The sequence below is a fragment of the Diachasma alloeum genome, unplaced genomic scaffold (genome assembly GCF_001412515.2).
Source record: "Diachasma alloeum isolate Michigan unplaced genomic scaffold, Dall2.0 Dall_scaffold_00711, whole genome shotgun sequence".
Taxonomy (NCBI): domain Eukaryota; kingdom Metazoa; phylum Arthropoda; class Insecta; order Hymenoptera; family Braconidae; genus Diachasma; species Diachasma alloeum.
Window position 1 is genome coordinate 231126 of NW_021680842.1, and position 26313 is coordinate 257438.

Consider the following 26313-nt stretch of genomic DNA (forward strand, 5'->3'; position numbering starts at 1 on the left):
AGCGATTCATTTTTTAATTTTATTGCATCTATGAATTCTACTTTCAATTGAACAGATATTCTTTCGCGGGATATCGTGACGCTGATAATTGGATAATTATATGCTTTATTCGAAGAAGATATCTGATAATACAGACATTGATTTGTATGTACTGAAAAGTAGATAGTAACAAAAAAAAAGTTTAGATAACTGATCTCATTCTTTTTCAATCGAAAACATTAAAATTAAATCGATATTTGTGTCTTACAATAGCATTTTCTTTTGCGACTATTCAATCAATGAACGATTTGGATCAATCATAGAATTTCTATTTCTTAGAAATTTTTTTTCTCAGTGTGGGACTTGTTTGAGAACCAAATTTCAACTTGCTGTCGCCATTTTTTTCGCAACTTATCGCGGAAATATCTTGAAAACTTCTATGAATAGTTACACATATTTTGATTTATGTGAATAGATGTCATTGAGACGACCATTTTGAAAAAAGAAAAATTGAAATCGGTGCGGTAGTTTCTGCATTGAGGAAAAACGAAATTTAAACAATAGAACTAGCTGTGATTTTGAGTTTTCCTTCGTACAGATTTCGTACAGACTCTGCTGAGTTAATATCTTCCAGAATTCCAGAATTTGTGCAGTTCATCACAATTTTCGATTTTTCGGAAATGAATGGAGGAAAGGAATTGGTCGGGAAGTTATTGGTTCGACCCGTAATGGGTCACACCCAATTCCACCCCTCCCTACCGGTCATACCCCAGAGAGTGAGTGTCCATTTTACCCCACTCTCTCCTAATAAAAAAATCCAAAAAATGCAGGGGTTTTTCCCGATTGGTTCAAGTCACTCAAAGTTTGAAAAATGATTCTATCAATTAGCTGCAGATGACTCTGTTCGTGTACCGATCGTCGGTGTCTCACTCTGCATTCAAGGCAAACTCTCTCGGCAACGGCCGGGAGGGGTGCAGGGGCAATTGGAGGCTCAAAAACCGTTGCATGTATGCTGTTGTGGTAGTCAAATCCGAATTGAACATTTGAAATTTATGGGTTAAATAGCCTTCCCCGAAAGATGAATTAATAGTGCCCCAATGGTTGAATGAGAAGTAAAAAATGTCGATTAACGTGACGGTTAATGGGAATCCTGTGTGCGTACGACGAAGAGTCATTCTCTCGGATTTGGAGCAGATCAAGAAGAATGAGTGTCAACGCAGGAGAAGGTTACGACTGGAGCAGGTAATGAATCTTTCAAATTTCATCAATTAAATTTTTCATCCCATAGTGGTAGATCATTTTTCATGAATTACTGGTTTGTGGACATTCAATTCTGTACTGTAATTATGGATCGGAGCAACTCGAATACTTTATTCGTTATTGTTTAATTATCCTACTAGTAAATTATCTATTTTCCCCATTCTTCACGGTTTCTGAAACACAATTTATGAGAATTTCATAATTAATTTCACTCGTTTGCTAATTAAATGAACTATTTTCAATTCTTAATTACTCAAGATTGACAGAGTGAATTTGAATGTTTTTTTTCGTTTTTTGAAGGTATCTATTCAGGCTTTAAAATGAAATTTGATTTATCTCAATTGTATCGTTGAGTCAGAAGATGTCGACGATTTTATGTAGTTCATTTTAGCTCACCTATCCCTACTGGGTTCTTCACGAAATGGTCTGCCTAAAAAAATCATTTATTTTCTATAGAAATTCTATTATGATTCTACTGAAACTTTATAAAAAGTCTAGTCAATTTTTAACTTATTTTCATTAGAAAATGATACGGAAATTCCGTGAAATTTCCAGATAGATATTTGATAGAAAAAATTTATCAATCAATCTCAAAAATAAATTATCCAATTTTCAAGATAATTAACATATATAATTAACAAGAATTTCCTGCTTGATTCCACTCGTCTGCTATTTTATTAGAGAAGGGGGTAAAATGAACTATTTTCAATTATTAATTACTCAAGATGGCCAGAGTTAAATTGAATAATTTCTTCTCGTTTCGAAGGTATTTATTCAGGCCTCAAAATAAAACTTGATTTATCTCAATCATATAATTGGGTCAGCAGATATTGTTTTATTTTCTACTTTTGTAGTCGAATATCAAAGCTTTCATTTGAGCTTCATTTGACCCTAAGTTTCCGGACATTTTACAATGATTTTATTATTTAAACTTTGCAAGTCCGGATTTGAATCTCGATATTGAACCCTTAGAAAACATTTTAAAAATCTGAAAGAAAAGAAAGTTTACTTTTGAAGGAAGAGTTATGAAATGATTAAAAAATTGCAATTTTTGGGAAATTTTGAGCATTTCTTGTAAATAACTTACAAACTATTAATTTTTCACCATAAAAATCATTTGTTCGGAATCGTTACGAGTTTACTCATATCCAGAAGAAGTTTCCAAAAGTTTAAACAATTTCCATTAGTTATTTATAAACAACGAATGTTCAAAAAAATAATTCTGTGCAAAGTGTAATTTGAATGATGCCAAATATTAATTATCTTTTTCAAATTCTTCTCGCGCAATTTAATTGACAAATTTGATGATTGAAAATGGTTGAATCTATAGTGTGGTCTGTGTCAAACTGTAGAAGATACTTGGATATCCTTAATGTGATCTTACCTATTGGATTTTCCAAGGAATTGACCTGATTATAATTATTGGACAGGTTCGTCAGCAGTCGAAGGAGATGTCGAGTACACTACTGGACAGAGCGAAGAATATCGCCAAGAAAACCCTAAACGATATAGGAAATGACAAGGACTCAGAGCTCCGCCGAATGCACGACAAGAAGATCATGGAGATCCAGCAGAAATACCAAGAGGATATGGAGGATATCGGATTGGCTCACACATCAGCTGCGGCACAACCTGATGTTGAAATTATCTTGGAGAGTGGACGTCGAAAGAATCAATTGGCAGCTGCTGAGAGGGGCAAGGAGGCCTCTCAACGATTGAAGGAGTCTGCGATGGTAAAACTCTCTTTTTTTCTCGTTTTCGTTTCTCGACAATGAAGTCATTGCCTGAATATTTTGGAGAGGAAGAGCGCCATGAAAATTCATTAACATGTTTCCTAAAGTAAACGAAAAGCCCAGAAAAAAATTCTAGTTTTCAGAACCAAGTTACTGATTTTAAAACCTCATGGTTGTAGAAGGGATAGGATTAAGAATAAGAAAGTGTTTAGTCAATTTCAGAAGAGAAATGATTAATATTCAGCTCCAAAAACTCTTTCTTTCTCATTTTCTTATCACAATTTTATTGAGTCGCAGAGTAGTGGACGGAAGACGACAAACATGAAGTCATTTATTGAATGTGTTTGAGAGGAAGAGGACCAGGGGAATTTGTTAAGATGTTTCTCCTGCAGAGGAAACTAAGGATTAAATTGCTTAACCCTTTTGAAAAAAAGCATGTTACGTTTTTTGTCACCATTTCTCGCGGCATAGCTTAGATTATCATATGAAGAACATCATTAAATAACAAATGAAAACAAAAATATAAAATATAAAAAGAATTTTTAATAATTATATTTTCATTAGGGGAGAGTGGGGCAAAATGAAACAGCCAAAAAACGACTATTTGACGAAGTTCAAACGAAATAAATTTTTTTATCAACTTTTTTTATTATTGGGAGTACTGATGAGAATAATAATTTTCTGTTAATGTGACAATTCAATGGATTATAATTCATTGATTAAATTAGGCCGATTACACTTTTATTTTTTCATTCAATTGAAATTCAGCATCACATTTTCCTTTTTCCTCCTCTGGTTCCCCCCATGGGTCTTGCTATGGACTTTAGATTTTACTGTTTCATTTTCTTTTCAAATAATCCATTGACAAAATCTTCTCCCGTCAAAACTTCTCAATAATTTTCCATTTTACAGAATGAAAAGTTATTATTCTCATCAGTACTTCCTGGAATAAAAAAAAATTTAATAAACAAATTTTTTCTTGCTTGAATTGCGTCAAACAGTGGTTTTTCGACTGTTTCATTTTGCCCCACTCTCCCCTATACGTAAAAAATAAAAAAAAGTCAATAAAAAAAAGGTGTTTCTCAGAGTAAGCGAAAAGCCCAGAGAAAAAAAAATAGTGTTCCGAAGAAAGTTACTGAAATTGAAAAAAAAATACCGAAATTACCCATTTATTTATTTATTTATTTATTGAGCTTTATGACTATGTCCTGGGGTAACAATCACCCCCTATGGAAAACCCAAATATCTTACATGAATTGATTAGCCTACAAAGAATTACAGAGTACAACTTGACTCTAGGAATTAATCGAGATTATCAAATTTGATTATGATACATTATAATAGGAAAAGAAAATTAAAGAAAGATAAACCACTTCAATTATTGATGAGTTTTGCTCAGAAAGAGCTTCCAAGATGTTGGGATCAAATTAAATCGTTACATTTCTCAAGAGACAAATAATTCAGTAGTGAAGTGGTAAAACGGTTCAAGTCACCTCATCTCTTAGTTGAGTTTTTGAAGAATATCTCCGAATCCAAAGGAGATAACGAAATTTTCGTAATAACCTTTTTTCTGAAGCAAATTGAGTGCTACAAAAAAGGTCTTGACAAAAATTTAGCTATCTCCCTTAGATTCAGAGATATTCACTGAAAAATATTCAAAATCGACTTAAACCGTTTCAACCATCAAACCCATGTTCTTTCCACTTCTCTACATCCCTGACAACCCCTTCTAACCCCCCGTCCCCTTTCAATTCCAGCAAGAAGACCCAGTGGCAAAGCAGCAGGAGCGCCTCCGTCAGGTGCGCGAGGTGGAAAACGTGCGTTCCTCAATGATAGCAAACCTCTCCAAGCGCTCGCCCCGCAAGCCAAAAGGGCCACCACCACTGCACCCCTCAGTCCCGCAGCCCTCCCCAGCCTCCACGATCCCCCCCACCCCCTCAGCACCCCCCGAGATTCCCCACCAGTCCCCCAGCCTCCCCAGAACTTCTTCAAAAAAGCGAAAACACAAGAAAACCCTTTCCAAAAAATCCCCCTCACAAGTGATCTCAAAACCGCCCACGAGGGCCATTTCCCAGGCATCGAGGCCCTCTCGCCGCGTCGTCGTGGAGATCCACCAGGAGGGTTCCCCCCCGGATCCTCGCCTGCGCCCCCCGGAGCCCCCAAAGACCTCGAAGCCCCCGAGACCCAAAAAAATCCCCGAGCTCGACGAAATTAACAGAATCGAAGAGATAAACTCAGATAAACCAGACAAAATCGATAAAAATCAGCAGTACAATCCCTCCGACTACCAGCATAATCCCTCGTCCTCCAGCAGTCCCTCAGTGAGCGACGACTCCTCGTACTTCTCAGACGGAGGCGCCAGCAACACCCAGGAGCAAATGCCCCCGAGGAAGGCGCCGCCAAAGGCCAAACCCCCAGGAAAACCTGCGTCACCAAGTAAAGTCCACCTGTACGACTACAACACCCGCCAGAGGGAGTCCTACAGCCGCCCCCCAGGTGTCGTGGAGCGAGTGGAGCTGGTGGACGAGCCCAGCGCGGTGGAACTGGCCCGAAAGACCTCAACCCTCCAGAGCAAAGAGCCCTCGATCCAGAGTCAGCGAGCGAGAGCTCAGCAACGAGGGGCCAACGCAGCCCTCCGCGAGAGAGTGAAGAAGGACTACCACAACTTGATCCAGAAGTTGGATCACCTGTCTCGAGAGGAGCAGAAGCTGAAGGCGAGCCAGAGCTCGTGTCACCGCAGCATTCTGGATGGAAAGCGAAGACAACTGAAGAAGGACATGAAGCAAGCCGAGATGAATCGAGCATTCGAGGCGTCTCGAAGTGACCCCATCGAGAGAATCATAACGATTAACCAGAGCGATGGGGAGTCGATGTCTGACAGCCCCTACGACAGTGTCTACGAGCGCTCGGACAGTTCCCCAGTGGAGGAGGCCTCGTCTCGAAACGAGCAAATTCTCGAGATGCTGAAGAAGGTGGAGCGCCAGAAGCGACTGCTCCTGCAGGAGTTTGGAGCCACCCTTCCAGACTCTGTCTTCAACGCCAGCATGACTCGTCTCTTCGATACTCAACGGGCGAGGGAGCCAGCCCAGGAGCAGAAACCTGTGGAAGAAAAGCCAGAGTCCCCAGAGATAAAGATAATCAAGGTGACTGAGGCCACCAGGAAGCCCCAGAGGATCGAGACAGCTGTGCAGACGTCTCAGACCTCCCCAGACGCTCCGGACGTCAACGACAAGAGCATTCAAGTCGAGCTGACGGAGCCAGCCTCGACGAGGGTGGACAGAACGTCTGATCCCCTCGAGTACGTCGAGCCAATCGTCAGGATCATTCACCCAGAGGTGGGGGCCAGCAGCAGCGACTCCTCAGCCCCAGGGATTGTCATTGACTTCAGCAGGCAGCAGGTCAAGGTGACTCCAACGAAGCGAAGGACCTCCAGGCGGAAGACCCCTACGTCGTTGCCAGCTAGTGGGAGGACGTCTCCGGTGAAGAGAGTCCCTGAGATCGAGACTGCTCCAGGCTCAGCGTCAGCTTCAGCACCGACCTCTCGAGTCAGCAGCCCCCAGGAGGTCATCGAGGAGGAGAAACCCAGGAAGTACAAGTTGCCAGAGCGCAAGAGGGTACCACCAGCTGACACCAGCACTGACGTGTCCTTTGGACAACCAGCGAGGCTGAGGGAGCAGGGGAAATCGTACGTTAGAGTTAAGCAAACGATTTTAAAGAGGTATTATAATAACACTTCTGACACTTCGACTTCCTACGCTAGCTTGCCAGCTGTGCAGCCTGGGTCGTCGTATCCTGAGGCTGTGGCCAACAATATGACGCCGATTCTCCAGATGCTGGACTCCTCCGCCAATGAGAGTGTGATGAGGAGGTTCAGGGACAGGGATATCAGCCCTGTGTCCACTCCGGAGACGCCTTCGCCGAGGGTTCTGAGGGTTCCGTCCAATGTTCCTGATGCTGGGAGACTGGGGAGGCTCCTCAAGTTCGATGAGGGGGCGGCGCAGGAGGGCCCGGAGGGGAGACGGAGGAGGAAGTCGAGGGAGAGGGAACGGCCGAGGAAGAGCCCGAGGGAGACCGAGGTGAGCTACGGGGATGGGGGTGAGGAGGAGGAAATTTGCAGGTGCAAAAATCCACTCTGCAGGCTTGTGCATCAGGATGTGGGGGGGGTGAAGGCGGACTTTGGGGCGAGCAAACCTGAAACGCTGAAGAAGTATGACGAACTGCAGAACATTTGCGCGGAGAGGATTGCGTCCCTGAATGCCCTCATCAAGCAAGTTAGGGATGAGCAGCAAGGTAAATTGATTTGTTGAAAGCTTTGATGCAAGTGGGGGAGGGAATGGGGGGTGGGGAGAAATACAGAGAGAAAACAAAATAGTTTTGCGAAATATTCATGTTCTTGAGAGAAGCATTCACTTTTTCATAATTGAATTTCTATAATTCAGTAGCGAAGTGGTAAAACGGTACAAGGCAAGTTTGACTATTGGCCAGTTTTCAATGAATATCTCGGAATCTGAGGAAGATTTTCGTTATAATCTTTTTTGTAGAGCCAATTAAGAACTATAACAAATGTAATGACGAAAATTTCGCTATCTCAACTGGGAGATAAGTCGTATTAAGGCCCGGGTGTACTATCTTTCGAACGTTATCCCGATGTTTTTTTTCATCTTTCGTCATCTGAAATTGTCAATTGACTCCTGCATCATGCAGAAGTTTTGAAAAATTATGAATGAATAATAAAAGACTAAATAGAAGAAATTCTCAATTTTTTCAAAGAGCATTTTTAATCTAGGGGAGGATGGGGTAAAATGGACACTTTGGACTTTTTTAAAATTACTCATAACTCAGAAACAAATTCATCAATTGAGCTCAGTTTAGGCTCACAAAGGGAAAGAAATGTTCGTTGCATTGAAAAAAAAAACTATTGAATTTCATCAACATTTCAAGCTGTTATTAACATTTGAAAAAAAGTCAAAAGTGTCCATTTTACCCCAACCTCCCCTATTTTCAGGATAAGTTGAATAACAAGAAATTGAAAAATGTGTCGAATTTACGGTGACAAATGGCGGCCTGTCACCCAATATCGTGCAGGGGGAAGACTGATTTCGTAAATCTTTTCCCACACTGCAGAGAGACATTTATTATGGAAAAGGCTCTTTGAAAAAAGTTGTAATATTTTGGAGAATTTTTTAATCACACTTTTATCACATAAAAATGGCAGATGACTACATACCACATACCACTGATATTTGTAATTTCCACTTTTTCCAACTCATTCTGAATCTCAATTAAAAACGCTCTTTGAAGAAGTTCAGGATTTTTTCCATTTTTTAAATCAATCTATCATAATTTTTGGGAATTTCTACATGATGTACCACTCACTTGACAATTTTGGATTACGAAAGATAAAAAAAATCCAGATAACATTCGAAAGATAGTACACCCGGGGCTTAAACTGTATTAACCACTTCGCTACTGAATAATATTGCTCTCCCACCCCTTTACCTAATTTTCCCTGCTTTTGCAAATTGCTAATTCACTACAATTAATAATAAGTTGATTTAGTAACTTTACGAGACCGCAAAGTCAACAACAAAAAATCTCAATCATGAATGTGAAACGGTCGAATAACCCTCCTAATATAATTAATAATAATATTAAGGATGTTCTACACCCTTTCTGCCAAAATTCACGTTTTTTAAATTTTTCTGGCAAACTTATGATGGAATTGACGTGAAAAAATATAACGTTTTTGCGTTTTGTCATTATTTAATGACTGACGAAATTTTAAGGTGGTGCGAACATTTTCCTGCGTTTTCTCTAAACTTTTAAAAAGAATCACAAAACTGTAGAAAAAACGCATGAAAATTATCGCACCACTACGCAACTTCGTGAGCCATTAAAGAACGACAAACCACAAAATCGTTATATTTTTTCACGTCACTCCCATCGATAATTTGCCAGAAAAATGAAAACAACGTCAATTTTGGCTAAAAGGGTGTCGAACATCCTTAATAACAATGAATAATAAGCTTGAAAATTCATCATCACTAATCTCACCACAATCATTCTTCTCATTCTCCAATTTCAGAAGATTATTCACTAACAGCCCCGAGCGACGACACCTCCCTAATGCAGATGCCAGCCCCCCGTCACCGCGACAGTCTCCACAGCGTTCAAAAACTAGTAGAAAGTATCGAAGCAATCCACAACCAGCTCGCAAAGACCCTGCAGGAGTCCCAAAAAATAATAACAGGTAGTCTCAACGCCTCCAGACGCCTGGACTCCCCGAAGCTCCCGGAAGTGCCGCCCCCCGCCCCCCAAAAACCCCAGGAAGCCCCAAAATCCCCGAGCCTCCCCCTACCGCCCTCGCCCCCGCACTCAGAACTAAAAAAGAAGCCGAAGGTGATAAGCGAGGAAACTGTGAAAATAAATCTCCAGCGTTTCAAGTCATCCCTCCCCAAGAAGGAAGTGCCTTCCCACCAACAATCATCACCGAAGCACGACGACATCGTGGAGAAGCTGTCCCTGGAGATCCTGGAGCAAACCAAGAGCTCGGAGCAGGCGAGTGCCTCCAGGAGGCAGCCGGACTCTCCAGTGAAGCGAGAACAGCCGAAGGTGTCGTCTCCGACGAGGAAGACACCTGGACCTGGGGAAACTTTTATTCCTCTCCTGGCAGGGATTCCAAAGGCCCCGAAACCCCTTCCCAGCATTCCTCAAGGGAATGGGCATCGTCGCCCACCCCCGGTGAGCCACCCTGTGCCCTACGGCATCGAGGCCCTCTCCCCGCCCCACGAGCTCTCGACAATCGCAGAGTTCGACACTCCAGACACTGGAAATCGCAGTTACATGAGTGCCAGAAGCCCAAATGGAAAGTCCAGAAGGCAACTGCCACTTTGCGCCCCTCAGGTGCAGGAGAGGATAGTGGAGGAGGCTGGTGTCCACGAGGGCAAGACCAAGCAGTCGTCTGTGGAGGAGGAAGGAAGACTTCCAGAGGAGAAGAAGGATTCCAATGGCTCTGCCAAGTCCTCGGATTCAGCTGGAGGCAATCGCCAGGTCGAGATGAATCGATCCAACAAATTGATAACGTCGAGCAGCTCCAATAGCTTCTCTGGGGTGTCTGGAATTTCTGAGATCATCAGCACTCCGACGTCTGATGCTACTGCCTGGGCTTCTTCCCCTCCAGAGCGCATGGAGGATCACTTGAGGAAGGTGGGGCTGGGATGGGCTGTTCCTTTCCTCAGGAAGACGAGGGAGGCCAGCGCTTTGAGCTCCTCTTCGAGCTCTGATAGGACTCTCCTGGCGACACTCAGGAGGACCAAGTCTCCGGTTAAGAAGAATGGGAGCAGCACTCCGCTCACTGGGCTTCCGGACTTCAGTGATGTCTCGTCGATATCGATCAAGGAGGCCAGCAAGAGCACTGAGAGGGCTGTGCTCATGAAGGCGAGAACCTCGACCCCTAATATTCAGAACTCTAATTACAGCGGGGACAAGTCGACGAGCAATAATTCCACTTCGGGGATCAGTCGGGATAATAGCGATAGTATCAATCTGTCTCCCAAGAAGAGATGAGATTTGTGACTGAAATCGTGGTGTTCATAACGATATTTTAATGAGTTTTAAGCAATTTAAATAGATCTTTTTTAGGTAGTTAACTAAATCCATATTTTCTGACTGAACTTTTTGGGGGTGGGGTTCTATGCGAACGATTAATAAAATGAATATTTGCAAATCTGTCGAGGATTGGGTTATTTTGAGTTTATTTGACTTTGTGCAGTTTATCATGCATTCTGTTATGGAATCCTTTGAATGAATGAATATTCCCTTACCCTCTCTTAGAAGTGTGAGTTGAGGAACAAATGAATGGAAGGATAGAGTTGGGTGTGTCTTTTGTTATGATTCGACTGAACAACTGATTCCTGTCAAATATAAATACACCGCCCCATTTATTTCAATTATAACACCCGCCTTCTTATTACAATTCGTATTGAGAAGGAACGGTTTTTAAGAAGAATTTCTCAGAGAATTTGTTTAGGTTGTTGAATTAAGAAAATAAGAACATTTTTGTTCTTGAATTAGTTATTTTTGCTGTTCTAAAATCGTTGAATTTCGAATGGCCATTTTGCCTATAATTTTCTTCCATTATACATAATCCATTGTTTAATTTTATTTTATTAAATTGAATGAGATTTATTCTTTTGCAAATTTTTATTTGAATCAAAACAACGGTTATTCCTATCGCCTTTATCTTTGAACTCGGTCAAAAGGACGTGTAAACAAATTTTTCAGAACATTGTTTAGTTATCGTGGGACAATCGCTTTTTGAAAAAATTCAAAAATTAAAAACTTTATTAAATGAATTGAATTTTAATTAATGGTGATGGACGGGGATTAATACCTACAGTAGAGGAAAAAAAGTGATTTGATTCCATCCATTCATTCAGGGGGAAAAAGGAAAATGTAATGCTGAATTTCAATCGAAAAATCCATTGACAAAACCTCCGCCCGTTAAAATTTCTCTATAATTTCCTATTCTACTGAATCGAAAATTATCATTCTCATCAGTAGGGGAGGGTGGGGCAAAAATTGACACTTTGGACTTGTTTAAAATTACTCATAACCGACAAACAAATTCATCAATTGAGCTCAGTTTAGGCTCATTACAACGAAAAAAAATGCTCTTTGCATTGAAAAAAAACAAAATTCAATTTCATCAATATTTCAAGCTGTCATTAACATTTAAAAAAAAGTCAAAAGTGTTCATTTGACCCCAACCTCCCCTACTCCCAAGAATGAAAAAAGTTAATAAAAAAAATTTAATTGAAGAAAAATTTAATTTAAAAAAAATTAATAAAAAAACAATTTTTTTGCTTGAAGTGCGTCAAAAAGCCGTTTTTTTGACAGTTTCATTTTGCCCCGCTGTTTCATTCTGCCCCACTCACCCCTACGTTATCAACAATTGATTGAAAAGAGATAGTCGAGCTTCCCGCGCAAGCGAAAGGGGTCGCCATCCAATCAATTCCCATTGGGAGCCGTGCAATCCCCTCCCAGTAAACTCCACCACCTTCCCAAACTCTCATTACTATGTGCTCATTGTCCTGTACATTTTCTCCATGTCGTGTGGGTCCATAAAGGGACAGTAACAATTTTCCCGTGAATATAACCGAAATTTCACAATAAATTCACCAAAAAACGAGCGTCACAAGCCACCGAATAATACAATACGTCCAAAGATAAGTCTCAATACCACTAACATTGGAATACTCATGATTTATCGTTCATCAAAAGTTAAGACAACACATACATATTAAGCGATACACCAATTTTACGAGCATTTGTCGAGGCGCCAAAGTTGTCCCGCATCGGCGCTTATTTCACCCCAAGTGGTATCAATGTTGTCTGGCAATGGTGTGTAAGGAGAACGTGGAATCATGGTTTCGGAATCTGTCCAGGTAATTATTGCATATGGGATTGCTCCGTAAGTGAGGTATATATACACCCCCTCGTTCCCTTTACATCGTGAGTAATTTTTCACCTGCACAGCTAGATTCATTTTCACGACTCCTGTGCATCCCCTGACTCAATCATCTCCACCATCCTCACTCCTAATTCCTGAGAGCCATTCCAATAATCATTACATAAATCTCGATGGAATGTCGGAGATTATGAATACAATGACATAAGTCAGTAGTTAAGTTGGGAGAATAGCTCAGAAGATTCATTCAGAAGTTATTATTTCTGAATGAATGCGAGAGGAAGGGGTTTAGAGTAATTTGTGAGGTAACATCCTTGTGGGGAATGTTGTGGAGTATAAAGAAAATTGTCATAAACTGCAAGAAATTGCTAGATTTATCCTATTTACTAAAATACGTCTTGTTTTTTTCTATCATTTTACTCAGGCAACTTTCATTCATACTCCCTTCTCATATTATTTCTTAATTTTTCATCTGTATACTTAGATTCGCATTCACGACTCCTGTGCATCCCCTGACTCAATCATCTCCACCATCCTCACTCCTAATTCCTGAGAGCCATTCCAATAATCATTACATAAATCTCGATGGAATGTCGGAGATTATGAATACAATGACATAAGTCAGTAGTTAAGTTGGGAGAATAGCTCAGAAGATTCAGTCAGAAATTATTATTTCTGAATGAATCCCCAATTCTCCCAATTCTCGAGAGTCAATTCGATAATCATTCCATAAATTTCCATAAAATGTTGAGAAGTATGGGCACAATGACATAAATCAATCGTAAAAATAGAAGATCAGTCCTCAACAAACATATGCAGATTCAGGAATAAATCTGAGAAAAAGGATTTCCCAATAATTTGAGAACATTTTATAGAATACAAGAAAGATGTGACGAATACAAAAACTCATTGAAGAATAATTCGGAGAAGATAAAAACATTCCTCATACATTATTGAATACAATATTGTGATCTTCTTGACAAGAATGCAAGGAATTATTATAGTTACAAAAAATAATTGAGGAAGAATTCCCCAAAGATCATCGAATTGGCAAAGAAGTCTTTCACATTTTCCTCTAAATCTACTAATTCCAGAGATATTCGTAAAATTCGATGTCTACAATTCTAAAATTCATTCTTTTCCATTTCATCAAGGAAATTCGTCCATACTCTCTCCTCCCATCATTCCCTAGTCTCTCAATATGCAAATACCTTCGCATTTATACTGATGCACTCAACATGTTCAACAACTAATGAAAAGTATATAAATTATGCACAACTCTTATACCTCTTTTGGGATAATCATAATTCTCTATTTTAATTTTCGATAGTTAACCATTCCGTAAATCCCAAATCCTCAGTAAATTTATTCGCAGCATCATTACATGAATCGCTGTGAAATGTTGAGGATTACGAGCACAATGACATAAATCAGTCACCAATATCCATGAGAAGATTAGCCCGAACAAAAATGCAGATTCAGGAATTAATCAGTAAATCTGAAAGGAAGGATTTTAGAGTAATTCGCGGAAATTTCATGGAATACAAGAAAAACGTGACGAGTACGAAAACTCATTGAAGAATAATGTCCTAAAGATCATCAAATTGACAAAGACGTTCTTGACATTTTCCTCTAAATCTACTAATTCCAGAGATATTCGTAAAATTCGATGTCTACAATTCTAAAATTCATTCTTTTCCATTTCATCAAGGAAATTCGTCCATACTCTCTCCTCCCATCATTCCCCAGCTTCTCAATATGCAAATACCTTCGCATTTATACTGATGCACTCAACATGTTCAACAACAAATGAAAAGTATATAAATTATGCACAACTCTTCTACCTCTTTTGGGATAATCATAATTCTCACTTTTAATTTTCGATAGTTAACCATTCCGTAAATCCCAAATCCTCAGTAAATTTATTCGCAGCATCATTACATGAATCGCTGTGAAATGTTGAGGATTACGAGCACAATGACATAAATCAGTCACCAATATCCATGAGAAGATTAGCCCGAACAAAAATACAGATTCAGGAATTAATCAGTAAATCTGAAAGGAAGGATTTGAGAGTAATTCGCGGAAATTTCATGGAATACAAGAAAGACGTGACGAGTACGAAAACTCATTGAAGAATAATGTCCCAAAGATCATCAAATTGACAAAGAAGTCCTTGACATTTTCCTCTAAATCTACTAGTTCCAGAGATATTCTCAAAATTCGATGTCTACAATTCTGAAATTCATTCTTTTCTACGATTTCATCTCTCAATATTCTAATGCCTTTACATTAACACTGATACACTCAACACTTTCAACAGCTAATGAAAATTCTATAAATTATCATGCACAGTTGAATACAATATCTCGACTAATTTGAATAAATTTTCTTAATTTTCAGTTATAACCGTATTGATGTAATGTGCAGTCTGCTCAACATGTGTTTACCGTTTGAAGTGCGGTACTTGGGGACATACGTTGAGGACAGAGGAAAGAGAGATTACAATGATTTGCGTGATACCGAGCATCACGCTAATAATGCATCTGATGTCAATGAATTGTCAACACTGGGTGTTGGTGATACGAGAACGAGGCGGAAACTCGTGCTGTACATTTCACTGTTGCACGGCTGCAATTACTCGTGTGCTGAAATTCTTTACAAGATTCTGGGTAGTCTGGATGATCAGGAGATCGATAGCATACTGAGTGGGACCACATTGAACCAGGAGCAGAAGGATGAACAGCCACTGGAGGAGCTCCTGCTGCTCTACACGATGGCACACTATCATCCTTCCTTCGGTTTTGAGCAGAAGAAGAGGGTTGGGGATATCCTTGAGAAATTGCAGAAGGAGGAGACTCGATTGAATCCTCGAGAACCAGTGAGTTTGATAGATACTAATTATAACAAATTAACCTATTAATTAAAAAAAAATAGAAATAAAAACTGCACATTTTCAAAGTGTTTTCAGTAAAGATTGCGAAATAAGTCAGATAGAGAGGAAATTGTAAATGGATAATTTATCATGGCAACTAACGGTTTGACAGCCATTAGATTCAGTAAGTTATTAATTTGCAATTTTCTCACGTGTTTATTTCCCAATATTATCTAAAAACGCTCATTGAGAATGTCCAATTGTACAATCATAATTTTTAGAGACTCCAGGACTACGTAAAACTGAATGTTAATTGGAGAATATTTCACATTATCAAAATAAAAATAAAACAAAATTACGTTCGAACGATAATACACAGGGGTCTTAAAGCCCATATGAATTATCTTTCGACGTCATCTCGATTGGTTTTCCATCTTCATAATCTAAAATATATCATAATTCCCAGTGGATTTCACATCACGCAAGAATCTTTGAAAATTATAATTGTACAATTACAAAAAGGAGAAAAAAACAACATTAAAAAACAAAGTTTTTAATAAGCGTTAGGAAGTAAGTCAGATAGACAGGAAATTGTAAATGGATAATTTATCATGGCAACTAACGGTTTGACAGCCACTAGATACAGTAAATTATTAATTTGCAATTTCCTCCCTATCATGTTCATTTTCAAACATTATCTAACAACACTGAAAATATCCAGTTTTTTTACATTTTTTAAATTGTACAATCATACAATACAATTTTTGGAGACTCCAGAACTATGTAAAACTTTACATCGATTGGAGAATACATCAAATTCAGTAGCGAAGTGGTCAAACGGTTGAAGTCGATTTTGACTACTCATGAGTTTTCAATGAATATCTCGCAATCCAAGGCAGACAGTAAAATTTTTGTGATGACCTTTTCGGTAGAGCACATTAAGAGCTTCAAAAAAGATATTCACGAAAATTTCGCTATCTCCTTTAGATTTTGAGATATTCTTCGAAAACTCAGCTAAGAGCTAAGTCGACTTGAACCGTTTGACCACTTCGCTACTGAATTATCAACGTAAAAAAAATCAAGATCACGTTCGAAAGATAATACACGTGTGCCTTAATATTCATGCTACCAAAATATTTCGTTTGATTCAGGCACCAAGTATAGCACCCAACGATCGCCTGGAGGGAGGTGTTGAAATGCCAGCAAATTGTGTGATGCCTCCATCTCCCCTGCAACAGTATCTGCCAGACGTTCAGATGAGGCCACCAATGATGGGTGGAGTGCCTCCTGGAATAACAATGCCACCTCCAGGGCTTTGTATGCCTCCGGGCAGTGATCAAATGTCGATGGGAGCATCGACTCCCCAGTATTTGCCCCTAGGTTTTCCCTCAGCAGTGAGTCCAATGGCTCCCTGGCAAAATCAGACTGTGATGATGACTCCAATGAATCAAATGATGTATCCTGGCGAGATACCAGGGTATCCGACGTCCCCGATGGTCTCCAGACAGTCCTCACCGTCACAATCGAGATCTCCGAGTCGAAGTAACTCCCCCATGAGCAGGAGGAATAATACCAATGCTCAGAGGTGGACTTTTGAGGAGAGAAAGGACATTTCGAGTCCACAGATGCCGAGCCCAATGGCCACTTCGTCGTCCAGCAGTCAATCAAATGTCGTCTCGAACTCGGGAAACAGTGGGGGACATTTGGGGTCCAACAGGAGTGCTCCTAGTCAGAGGGTACCCACGAGAGAGTCCTCCATGACTTACTCGAGGCACAACAGCAGTGATAGTGTCAATGTTGCTACAGCAAGTAGTATTGATAATAAGGCTAGTAAACAACCACCACCTCCACGGTTGCGACCCTCTGTCTCTGGGGACTCTGTCAGGGAAAGCGGAAAGGATCTGCCGAATTTCAAGGGGAATCTTCCTAATTATTCTCGTGAAGAGGTAATGGTTTTTTTATAGTGATTGAGGATATCTGAGTATTTTTTATAGTTTGGTACAGATCACACTGCAGATTCATACATTTTCAATTATTAAATTTGTTTATTAAATTGCGTGAGAACAATTTGAAGGAAATCATGAATATTCAGCTTCATTCTAATTAGATTTTGCACTGAATTATTATTTTTTCAGACATTTATTGATTATAAATAAATAATTGAAATTTAAACTATCGGAAAATTTATCTTTTTAGGCATAAAATCGGTTTTTAGTAAAATTCTGAACATGAATACATTTTTTACGAGTCCAAACAAGTGATTTATATGATGGAAAATTGATTGTTTATGAATTATTTACAGAAAATGTTTATAATTTTTTAAAATTGTATTTTTAAAATTATTCCATCGCTCTTCTTGCAAAAGTAAATTTTCTCATTTTTTTTTAGATTTTTAAAATGTTTTTTAACAGTTCAATATCGAGTAAAATCATTGTAAAATGTCCGGAAACTTAGGGTCAAGTGGGGCTCAAATGAAAGCTCTGATGTTCGGTTACAAAAATAGAAAAGCATTTTACAAAAAAAATCGCCGAAGTATTTAGATATCCTTACGGATATCCAAGTATCATAATTATTTTCAATCATTACATTTGTCAATTAAATTGCGTAAGAAAAATTTGAAAAAAATCATGAAAATTCAGCTTCACTCAGATTACATTTTGCACAGAATTATTATTTTTTTAGAAATTCATTTATAAATAAATAATTTAAATTGTTTAAACTTTCGAAAAAAATTTTTTTTTAAGTATAAAATCTGTTTCTAGTAAAATTCTGAACATGAATCAATTTTTTACGAGTCCAGACAAACGATTTATATGATGAAAAATTGATTGTTTATGAATTATTTACAGAATATGTTTATAATTTTCAAAAATTGTATTTTTAAAATTATTCCATCACTCTTCTTGCAAAAGTACTCTTTCTAATTTTTTTTTCAGATTTCTTAAAAATTAGATTTTTGAGTAATTAACGATTGAGAAAAAAACGTTTTCTGGTATAAACCTCGCCAAACTGAAGATAATGTTGTGTGTGATGTCTCATTTTGAAGGGTTTTTCATGTTCTTTGAGTGTGCCAAAGGGTGATTTGATAGAGATATTGGGGTCAATTTAGAACAAACAGATATCATTGAAAACAACTCCAAATTTTCAAAAAATCATAACTGCCTCAATTATCAATATTTTTCAACTTTTTTTTTTAATTTCTGTCTAATAGACATTTTGTCTGAAACAAAATGAGACGAAAATTTTCAGCATCGAATTCTTTGGTCTGGTAATTTGGCGTGGATCTGCTCATATAGAAATTGTTTCGTTTGGACATACTAAAGTTTCAAACATGAATTACTCTTCTGCGAAATATTTGACTCAAATCGTGCACGCATGAATAAATTTGAAAGAAAAAACTAGTGAATTCGCTTGAAAATTCTATTGAATTTCTATTGAAATTCTTTCGAAAAATTCTGCAGCTTTCTGCGCCTTTTTTCAAAAAAAATTCGAGAAAAAACGGTTTTATTGAAAAAATCAGAAGAATTTAATCTTTCTTGTGAGACATTTTCTACATAAATTCTTCGACATAAATTTTCCAAGTTTTTTTCACTGATTTTTTATTCTCCACTTATGAAAGAATCAGACAAAAAACTTGGAAAATTTGGGTTGAGGAATTTCTGTAGAAATATCTCAATAGAATGATTTGTATAGAATTCCTGAGGCCCTCTAGTTTCAGACATCTTGACGAAATAATGTGGATGAGAATCTTGAACTCGTCTTTTGTTTTTCACTGTTCCCCCGAATTAATCATGAAAATCAATTCATGAGCACCCGAAGTTGCTTGAGCATCTTACGAACAGAATAATTATGAATTTAAGGAGCTTAAAATCTTGCATCCATATTCACAGAGAGTGTTTTTTGCATGGAATTAATAATTCAAATGCAGGAGAGAGGTGGTAAACAGTTCAAGTTTACATAATTCATATCGTTCGTGGCCAAAATGTCTCGGTGATGAGCGGTTACAGAAAAAAATTAGGAGCGATTATTTTAATTTTTTTTTATTCTGCAAAGAACATTTCTAGTGCTTCCTCTCGGAATTGTTAGCAGACTTTAGCAGCGACAGAGTATTTCCTCGCCAAAATGACTTATTTCACACAATAGAATTACTTCACTCGTTTTGACACATACGATATTTTGCTTTAAACTGTTAAAAATTTATCACTGAAATTGGCGGTAAGAGTGTTGGAAATTTGTATCAAGCAACATTTCCATTGAAATTTCACCGAATTTTGTAATTGAAAATCCACAATTTAATGGAAAAATCCGCGGGAATTGTAAATTTCAGTGAAATTACTCCGTGAAAGTTGCGAAAAAATTCGGGAAATTCCGAGAAATTCTCCTGGAATTAAAGATTCCTCCGAATTGTCAAGGAGTTCCTTAAAAAATTCCTGAAATTTTCCGAATTTTTAAGGAATCCCTTTGGAAGTTTCCTTTCATCACCCGATTAACATAATTCCTCTTCCAAAAACCAGATCAGAAGATTGAGTGACGAGGACCTGCGGGACCTCGGTCTGACGCCGAACGCAGTCGGCCAACTCCGCAACATCGTGAGAAGTCAAACGACCAACGGTCTCTCGAGCCAGCCCCCAGCCCTCGATAAGAAGCCCGACTCCTCCCTTCCCCTCCACCACCCTCCCCCCTCGCCCCTGCCGCCGCCAGACAGCGAAGTAGTCCAACAAAATGACCAGTTGAACGACACCAGTGCCATGAAGCCATCCCCAGTCCCCCAACCGATCCCCGAGCTCTACCAACCAATGCTCCACCACCACCACCACCACAACAACCACACCATCGGAGGTATGAGGAGATACCCCACAATGCCCCCCCTGGACCCCACCCAGATACCCCAGATGTACACAACACCACCCCCGACTCTCTACCCAACGCAGACCCCCTGTTACGCCTGTTTTCCAGTCTCTGGAATGCAGACACGTTTCGCCAGATGTCCATCTCAGCACGTTTACTGTCTGACACACCTGCAGACGTTGAGACTGGACGACAGCAGTCGCCAGGGCTCGCAGAGCAGTAGTTCAGACAGCACAGGCAGCAGATCGCCCCCAGAAACACCTCCAGCAGCTCCCTGGATCAATCCCAACACAACGACGAGTGTCATGAGCTCTCCGACGTCCACAGGGACGAGTACAACATCCTCGGTGACACCGGGCGCGACAATATCCTCGTCGTCGACCCTCGGGGCTCAGGGGATTGTGCCGGCGTCTGTGATGACTACGTCAACAGCAACGACAACGACACCAGTCAGCAGTGATGGCTACAATCCTGGGGAGCACAGTCAGGGCTCCATTATGACGCACCAGGGTGGAGCCATGCCGAATATTCAGCAGATGAGTGAGAGACCTAAACACAGGAAGGGCCACATGATGAGACACAAGAGCCACATGATGAATGGAGCACCTGCTGTCAACATGGCACCCTGTGTCTCAGCTTTTCCGGTCTCTGGACACTCGCAGATGACGTTCCTTCCACATGGGCATGTCTCGTTGAGGCCTAACACTGGGATGTATCCGAGCTTCTCGGGGTACAGGCCTAGCTATCCTGGCGGCTTTCAGCCCAATGGGGAGATCATGTTCCCTTATCCCCCGCCTAGCACTGGTGGCACTCCACCACCTGCCACTATGCCACCTTCGACGGTCACTGTCGTTGTGCCCTCGCCCACGCAGCAGAGTTACATGCCACCTGCCCCTGTTGTACCGTTCACGGCCACCGTCCAACAAAACAAGGTCTCGTGTTATAATTGCGGGAGCAACGGGCATCATCCTGGGGACTGCAAGGATCAGACCATGGAGGATCTTACGAAGAGAGGTGGGCAGCTGGGTTCACAGATAATTAAACTGTTTCGATTAACATGATGAAAATGTTGTAGTAGTAGGATTAATTTATTGCATACTAGCCACATGAGGCGCCTCATTGTGAAACTAGTTGAAATTGGTGTAGAATATGATCATATTGGTGATCATATTGATATGATGATCAATGGGATCATTGATATAATGATTAATATGATGATGATGATGATTATTGTTTTTTTCATTCATTTCTTAATGAATGAATGATATCACATTGAAGGAAATATTATTTATGATAAGTTAAAGTCAATGAGACTTGAGGAGTTTTTTGAATTCACTTGAAAACTCAAGGACTCTCTTGGACTCTTTAAAAAACTTGAGAATTTTCTCGAATTTTCGTGAATTTTCTATAAAACTCCAGAAATTATTCGAATTTTCTAGAAGACTCGAGAAATTTCTCGGTTTTCTAGAAATTGTGAGAAATTGTTCGAATTTTCGGAAAAACTTGAGAAGTTCCTCGAATTTCCCAGAAAAATAGGGAAATTTCGCGAATGTTTTAGAAAAATTCAGGAAGTACTCGGATTTTCTAGGAGACTCGAGACATTTCTCGATTTTTCTAGAAAATGTGAGATTACGAATTTTCTAGAAAAGTTGAGAAATCTTTTAAATTTTCTAGGAGACTCGAGAAATTTCTCGATTTTTCTGCAAAATGTGAGAAGTTTTTCGAATTTTGGAGAAAATTTCTCGAATTTTCCAGAACACTTCAGAAAATGTGAGAACTACAGATCCATTCGGAAGCTTACAATTGGTGGAAAAAATGAAAAATGAAATGAGACAAATAACGCATAAGAGTATCGACAAACATTGAATTCCAGAAATTCACACTCTAAAGTGTGTTCTAGAAGGAATTGAATTGTAATTGTGATTAAAATCTTATTCAGTGAGCATAGCAATTAGAACATGAGCAAATAATTTATTGTAATCGGGAAAGTTCACAGTTGATAAATTAGGACATGTGATTCTCATCGGTCGTATTGCTTTTCGCAATGAGAATGATTATAAACAATTCAGTAGGGAAGTGGTAAAACAGTTCAAGTCGACTCATCTCCCAGTTGAGTTTTTGAGAAATATTTACGAATCTAGGGGAGATAGCGAAATTTTCGTAATTACCTTTGTTGTAGCTCTCAGTCGGCTCTACAAAAAAGGTTATAACAAAAATTTCGCTATCTCCCTTAGATTCCGAGATATTCATTGAAAACGGGTCAATATCCGTCATAACGGTCATATCTTCTGCTGTCGAATCATGCTCTACACTGTTGGAAAATTACTCTTGAAATTTCAAATAAAAAATCTTGAAATTTCCAACAACGAATAATTTATATGGAATTTCCATGGATCTTGTTATTGATAAATCAGTCAATTTTCTTGAATATTCAATGAAATTTGATTTCTCAGGTTTATACGACAATGAAAATGACTGAAAATCGTGAAAATTCAGGCAACTTTTCCTCTGAATTTTTAATCTCTTGAAAATTCAATCGATTGTAATGCTTAGTTTTCGCGATAGGTGTGAAAATCCAAATTGTCTTTGAAAATTCAATGATCATTCATCATGAAAAACTTAATTTTATTGAATTTCCAAGATGAATCAGGAATTCCATAAGCAATTGAGTCTGAAATTGAATTCAAGTTCCGAATATTGAAAATTCAAATGCATTTGTTACTTAAATTTCAAAAAAATTCTAACAGTGTAGGGGTCTATTTTGCCCGTCTAGTCCATTTTGTCTTGCCCTCCCCTGTCACATTATTTCCGGTATTTAGATAGGATACGACGGTCACGTAGAATCTGTCACAAAAATGTCACAAAATTGATAAAGCTATCATGAAATCAGTAGTGAAGTGGTAAACGGAGATAAGTCGACTTATCTCCCAATTGAGTTTTTGAGGATTATTTCCGAATCTAGGGGAGATAGCGAAATTTTCGTAATTACCTTTGTTGTAGCTCTCAATCGGCTCTACAAAAAAGGTTATAACAAAAATTTCGCTATCTCCCTTAGATTCCGAGATATTCATTGAAAACTGGCCAATAGTCAACATTGATTTGAACCGTTTTACCACTTCGCTACCAAAAATTTCCCTGACATCATTGAGAGTACACACTCCACCGATCATTAGCTCTCGCCTTAATCTAATAAATTTCTCAATTAATTTCAGCGCCATATCGATTAGATTATTCAACAGCCAAGCAACCAGGTGATTGTCCGAACGACAAGTGATCTCTGAACCGTAATGGGACGATTAAAAGCATAACAACGACCCAAGCCACATTGGCAACACTACATCACGATATTAAATCAAAATTCCACCCTAATCGGCCGCATTGCAGACTCTATCTGCAATTACTCGTTGAAATACCCTACAATCAACAATACATCGTCGAGAGAGATTTTTTAAATGCTGATCTATCACAATTAACTCTACCAGGTACACGTTTTACAAGTTACTATTTATGACCCTCATTGTAATTGTTATTAATATTATTATGAATCTTAGAAAATATCTATACATATATACGATATATTTATGATATTTAATATATGTATACATATTTATTAATTAGTCGTGTACAGAGTACGAAATACCGTGAATATTACTACGTAATTTTCGTTTTTTTTTCGATCACATTTTATTTATATCGCTCTTTTCAATTAATTAATTAGTACTCGAGGTTTATTACGAAAATGAAAAACAAAAAAAAATATAAAATATTGTAAATTGAAAAAAAAAATGGTAACAGGACAGCAAGAGCATCGGCTTCTCTCGAACTCAGTAAATTCTTGGCCAGAGAGAATCTGTATTGGAGGTGGGAAACGTAATAATTCGAATTATTACATTTGGTTCAGCATAACTTTGGAACAGGTGGCGGTTAAAGTTTGACCTGAAATGCACCTATTTCTCTTTGGAATTTCACTTCTTATTGATCTCTCTGGTGACTGATTATGAGAATTCAATCACTTATGACAGAATTTGATAGAAAACCTCCGCTTTCTTTAAGAAATTCTATTTATTTTTTGGAGATTTTGCAACTTTTTCGTATGATTTTTCAAAGAGATATTTAGTAGAAAAAAAATCATAGGTTTTCACTTTTCTATAACAATTGTTGAGCATAAATTTTCCAAATTTTTTCTGTTGTCTTTTTGTTTGTTTTTTGCAACGAAATCCGGGAAAAGAAAACTTGGAAAATTCATGTCTGAGAATTCTCACATAAAAAATCCCAATGGAATGAATTATAAGAAAATCAATATCTTTTGGCTTTTTTACATAATAAAAAGTTAATAAATATTGATATTGCAAAAATGCGCAGTTCTGAATGGAATTGGGATATAATTATAATGAATATAATAATAATTTATTATAATAATAATTATAATAAATTATACTAAAATATAATTATTCATTAGAATGGTTATAAAATTCCAATAGAAATTCTACAAAATGCTTTCGAGGAAGCGCTGGGTTTTTTTCTTCAATTTTTCCATTCGTGGCATATAAGAGGACAATTTTCAGAATAATTTGTAATTATGCAACTTTTTCGTGTCATTTTTCAAAGAGATATTTAGTCGGAAAAAGTCCATAGGTAATAATCAAGTCCCTAATTTTCTACAGCAATTCTTGAGCATAAATTTTCCAAGTTTTTTCTTCTGCTATCTTTTTGTTTGTTTGACTTATACAAAAAATCAACATCTTTTGACTTTTATATACTGAAAGGTTATAGATATTGATATAACAAAGTTGCATAATTCTCAACAGAATATAATTATTCAATAACAACAAAACTATAACTATTCAGTAGAATTCTTCTAAAGTCCAACAGAAATTCTCTAAAATTCTTTAGAAGAAACGCTAGGTTTTTCTATTAAATTTGCTGATTCCTGACCTACAACAGGGCCTTTTTCATAAGAACTTTTATAGAAAGGTTTTTCGACATTCGCCAAAATCGACTTATTACGTTTTGCTACGTCAGTACAGAAATAAATGAAGATTCTGTAAAAAAAATATTCGTTGAGTAAATTAGACGAAAAAACGACCATAAGTGTTCTACTATCAAAATAGCTGCCGTAGTTCTCCAGTTGTAATAAATCGCATTGGATCTAACAATAAGAAGCGAAGAATCTACAGAAGTCTAAATAAAAGAGTCTAAAAAATTTTTACAAAATGTAAAAATGACGTGTGAAAAGTTTTTCTTTTCCTCCGGTGGGGGAGAAAAATACGTAAAACAATTTCAAAACTATATATTACCATAAAAATTAAATATTGTATCCAAAAGCGAGATGGGAAAAACATAAAATGTGCAATGTGCTTGTTAGGTAGAGACAGTCCACTGCATGAGAGAAATTAATTGAAACTGCACGCCAACTCAATGAATTTTTCTGCGGCAGCTAAATTATATGTTTCTTTTTTTTTTAATTGGGCGCACGAGGCAGATGAATTGATATTTTTTCAGGCGATTCTTTCCTTTTCATAACGAATTTTCTGAAGTCTAGATGAATAGAGAATTTCAGAAAAGCAAGGGGAAAAAGGCTGCAATATATATATTTTTTAATTCTGAGTTCCACTCTGTACGTTTTAAATGATTCATGGTGAATCCCCTTTTAATGGTTGATGATTGATATTATTTATGAGTATATATTTCCATTGGCACCAGTGACTTACTGATGAAAACGAAATGTTTAGTCCCACGTAAATTATGTTTTTTTTGTAGTCATCAATTGAAAGGATCTCTGTGAGATGTTATTGAATCATGAAATTGAGTTGAGTCTGGTGACTACTTATTGTTTATTAATCAGTACGCGTTTTTTTTTTTTCGTTTGTTTTTTATGTCTCAGTAAAGTTAGTAGGGGAGGGGTGAGAGCAAAGATGAGCCCAGAACTCAGTTCAGAAGTGAAGCGGTGAAACGGTTCAAGTCGATTTTGATTATTCGTCAGTTTTTAGTGAATATCTCGGAATCTAAGGGAGATAGCAAAAGTTTTGTAAGAATCTTTTTTGTAAGGAAAATTGAGGGCTACAAAAAAGGTTATGACAAAAATTTCGTTATCTCTCTTGGATTAGAAGATATTCCTCGAAAACTAAGAGGAGGTTTACACCGAGAAG

General features: G+C 38.1%; 2 protein-coding genes across 2 annotated transcripts; both read left to right on the top strand.

Moving 5' to 3' along the window:
- The first annotated feature begins 965 nt into the window (after window positions 1-965).
- On the top strand, window positions 966-10665 carry LOC107044298 (serine/arginine repetitive matrix protein 2). Its single transcript, XM_015266109.1, has 4 exons — window positions 966-1221; window positions 2670-2972; window positions 4730-7262; window positions 9058-10665. The coding sequence occupies exons 1-4, from the start codon at window positions 1099-1101 to the stop codon at window positions 10536-10538; spliced, it is 4440 nt and encodes a 1479-aa protein (XP_015121595.1). The 5' UTR covers window positions 966-1098; the 3' UTR covers window positions 10539-10665.
- A 1413-nt stretch (window positions 10666-12078) lies between these two features.
- LOC107044329 (mucin-2) lies at window positions 12079-23889 on the top strand. The gene is made up of 5 exons (XM_015266168.1): window positions 12079-12418; window positions 14845-15322; window positions 16468-17262; window positions 19831-21178; window positions 23377-23889. The coding sequence occupies exons 1-5, from the start codon at window positions 12372-12374 to the stop codon at window positions 23436-23438; spliced, it is 2730 nt and encodes a 909-aa protein (XP_015121654.1). The 5' UTR covers window positions 12079-12371; the 3' UTR covers window positions 23439-23889.
- The last annotated feature ends 2424 nt before the right edge of the window (window positions 23890-26313 follow it).

Excerpts from the sequence above, each read along its gene's own strand:
- LOC107044329 (XM_015266168.1), top strand. The coding sequence starts at position 12,372 with ATGGTGTGTAAGGAGAACGTGGAATCATGGTTTCGGAATCTGTCCAG. Across the intron at positions 15,323-16,467 it reads GATTGAATCCTCGAGAACCA|GCACCAAGTATAGCACCCAA; the intron begins GTGAGTTTGATA and ends CGTTTGATTCAG. Across the intron at positions 17,263-19,830 it reads CTAATTATTCTCGTGAAGAG|ATCAGAAGATTGAGTGACGA; the intron begins GTAATGGTTTTT and ends TCCAAAAACCAG.
- LOC107044298 (XM_015266109.1), top strand. The coding sequence starts at position 1,099 with ATGTCGATTAACGTGACGGTTAATGGGAATCCTGTGTGCGTACGACGA. Across the intron at positions 1,222-2,669 it reads GAAGGTTACGACTGGAGCAG|GTTCGTCAGCAGTCGAAGGA; the intron begins GTAATGAATCTT and ends ATTATTGGACAG. Across the intron at positions 2,973-4,729 it reads GATTGAAGGAGTCTGCGATG|CAAGAAGACCCAGTGGCAAA; the intron begins GTAAAACTCTCT and ends TTTCAATTCCAG.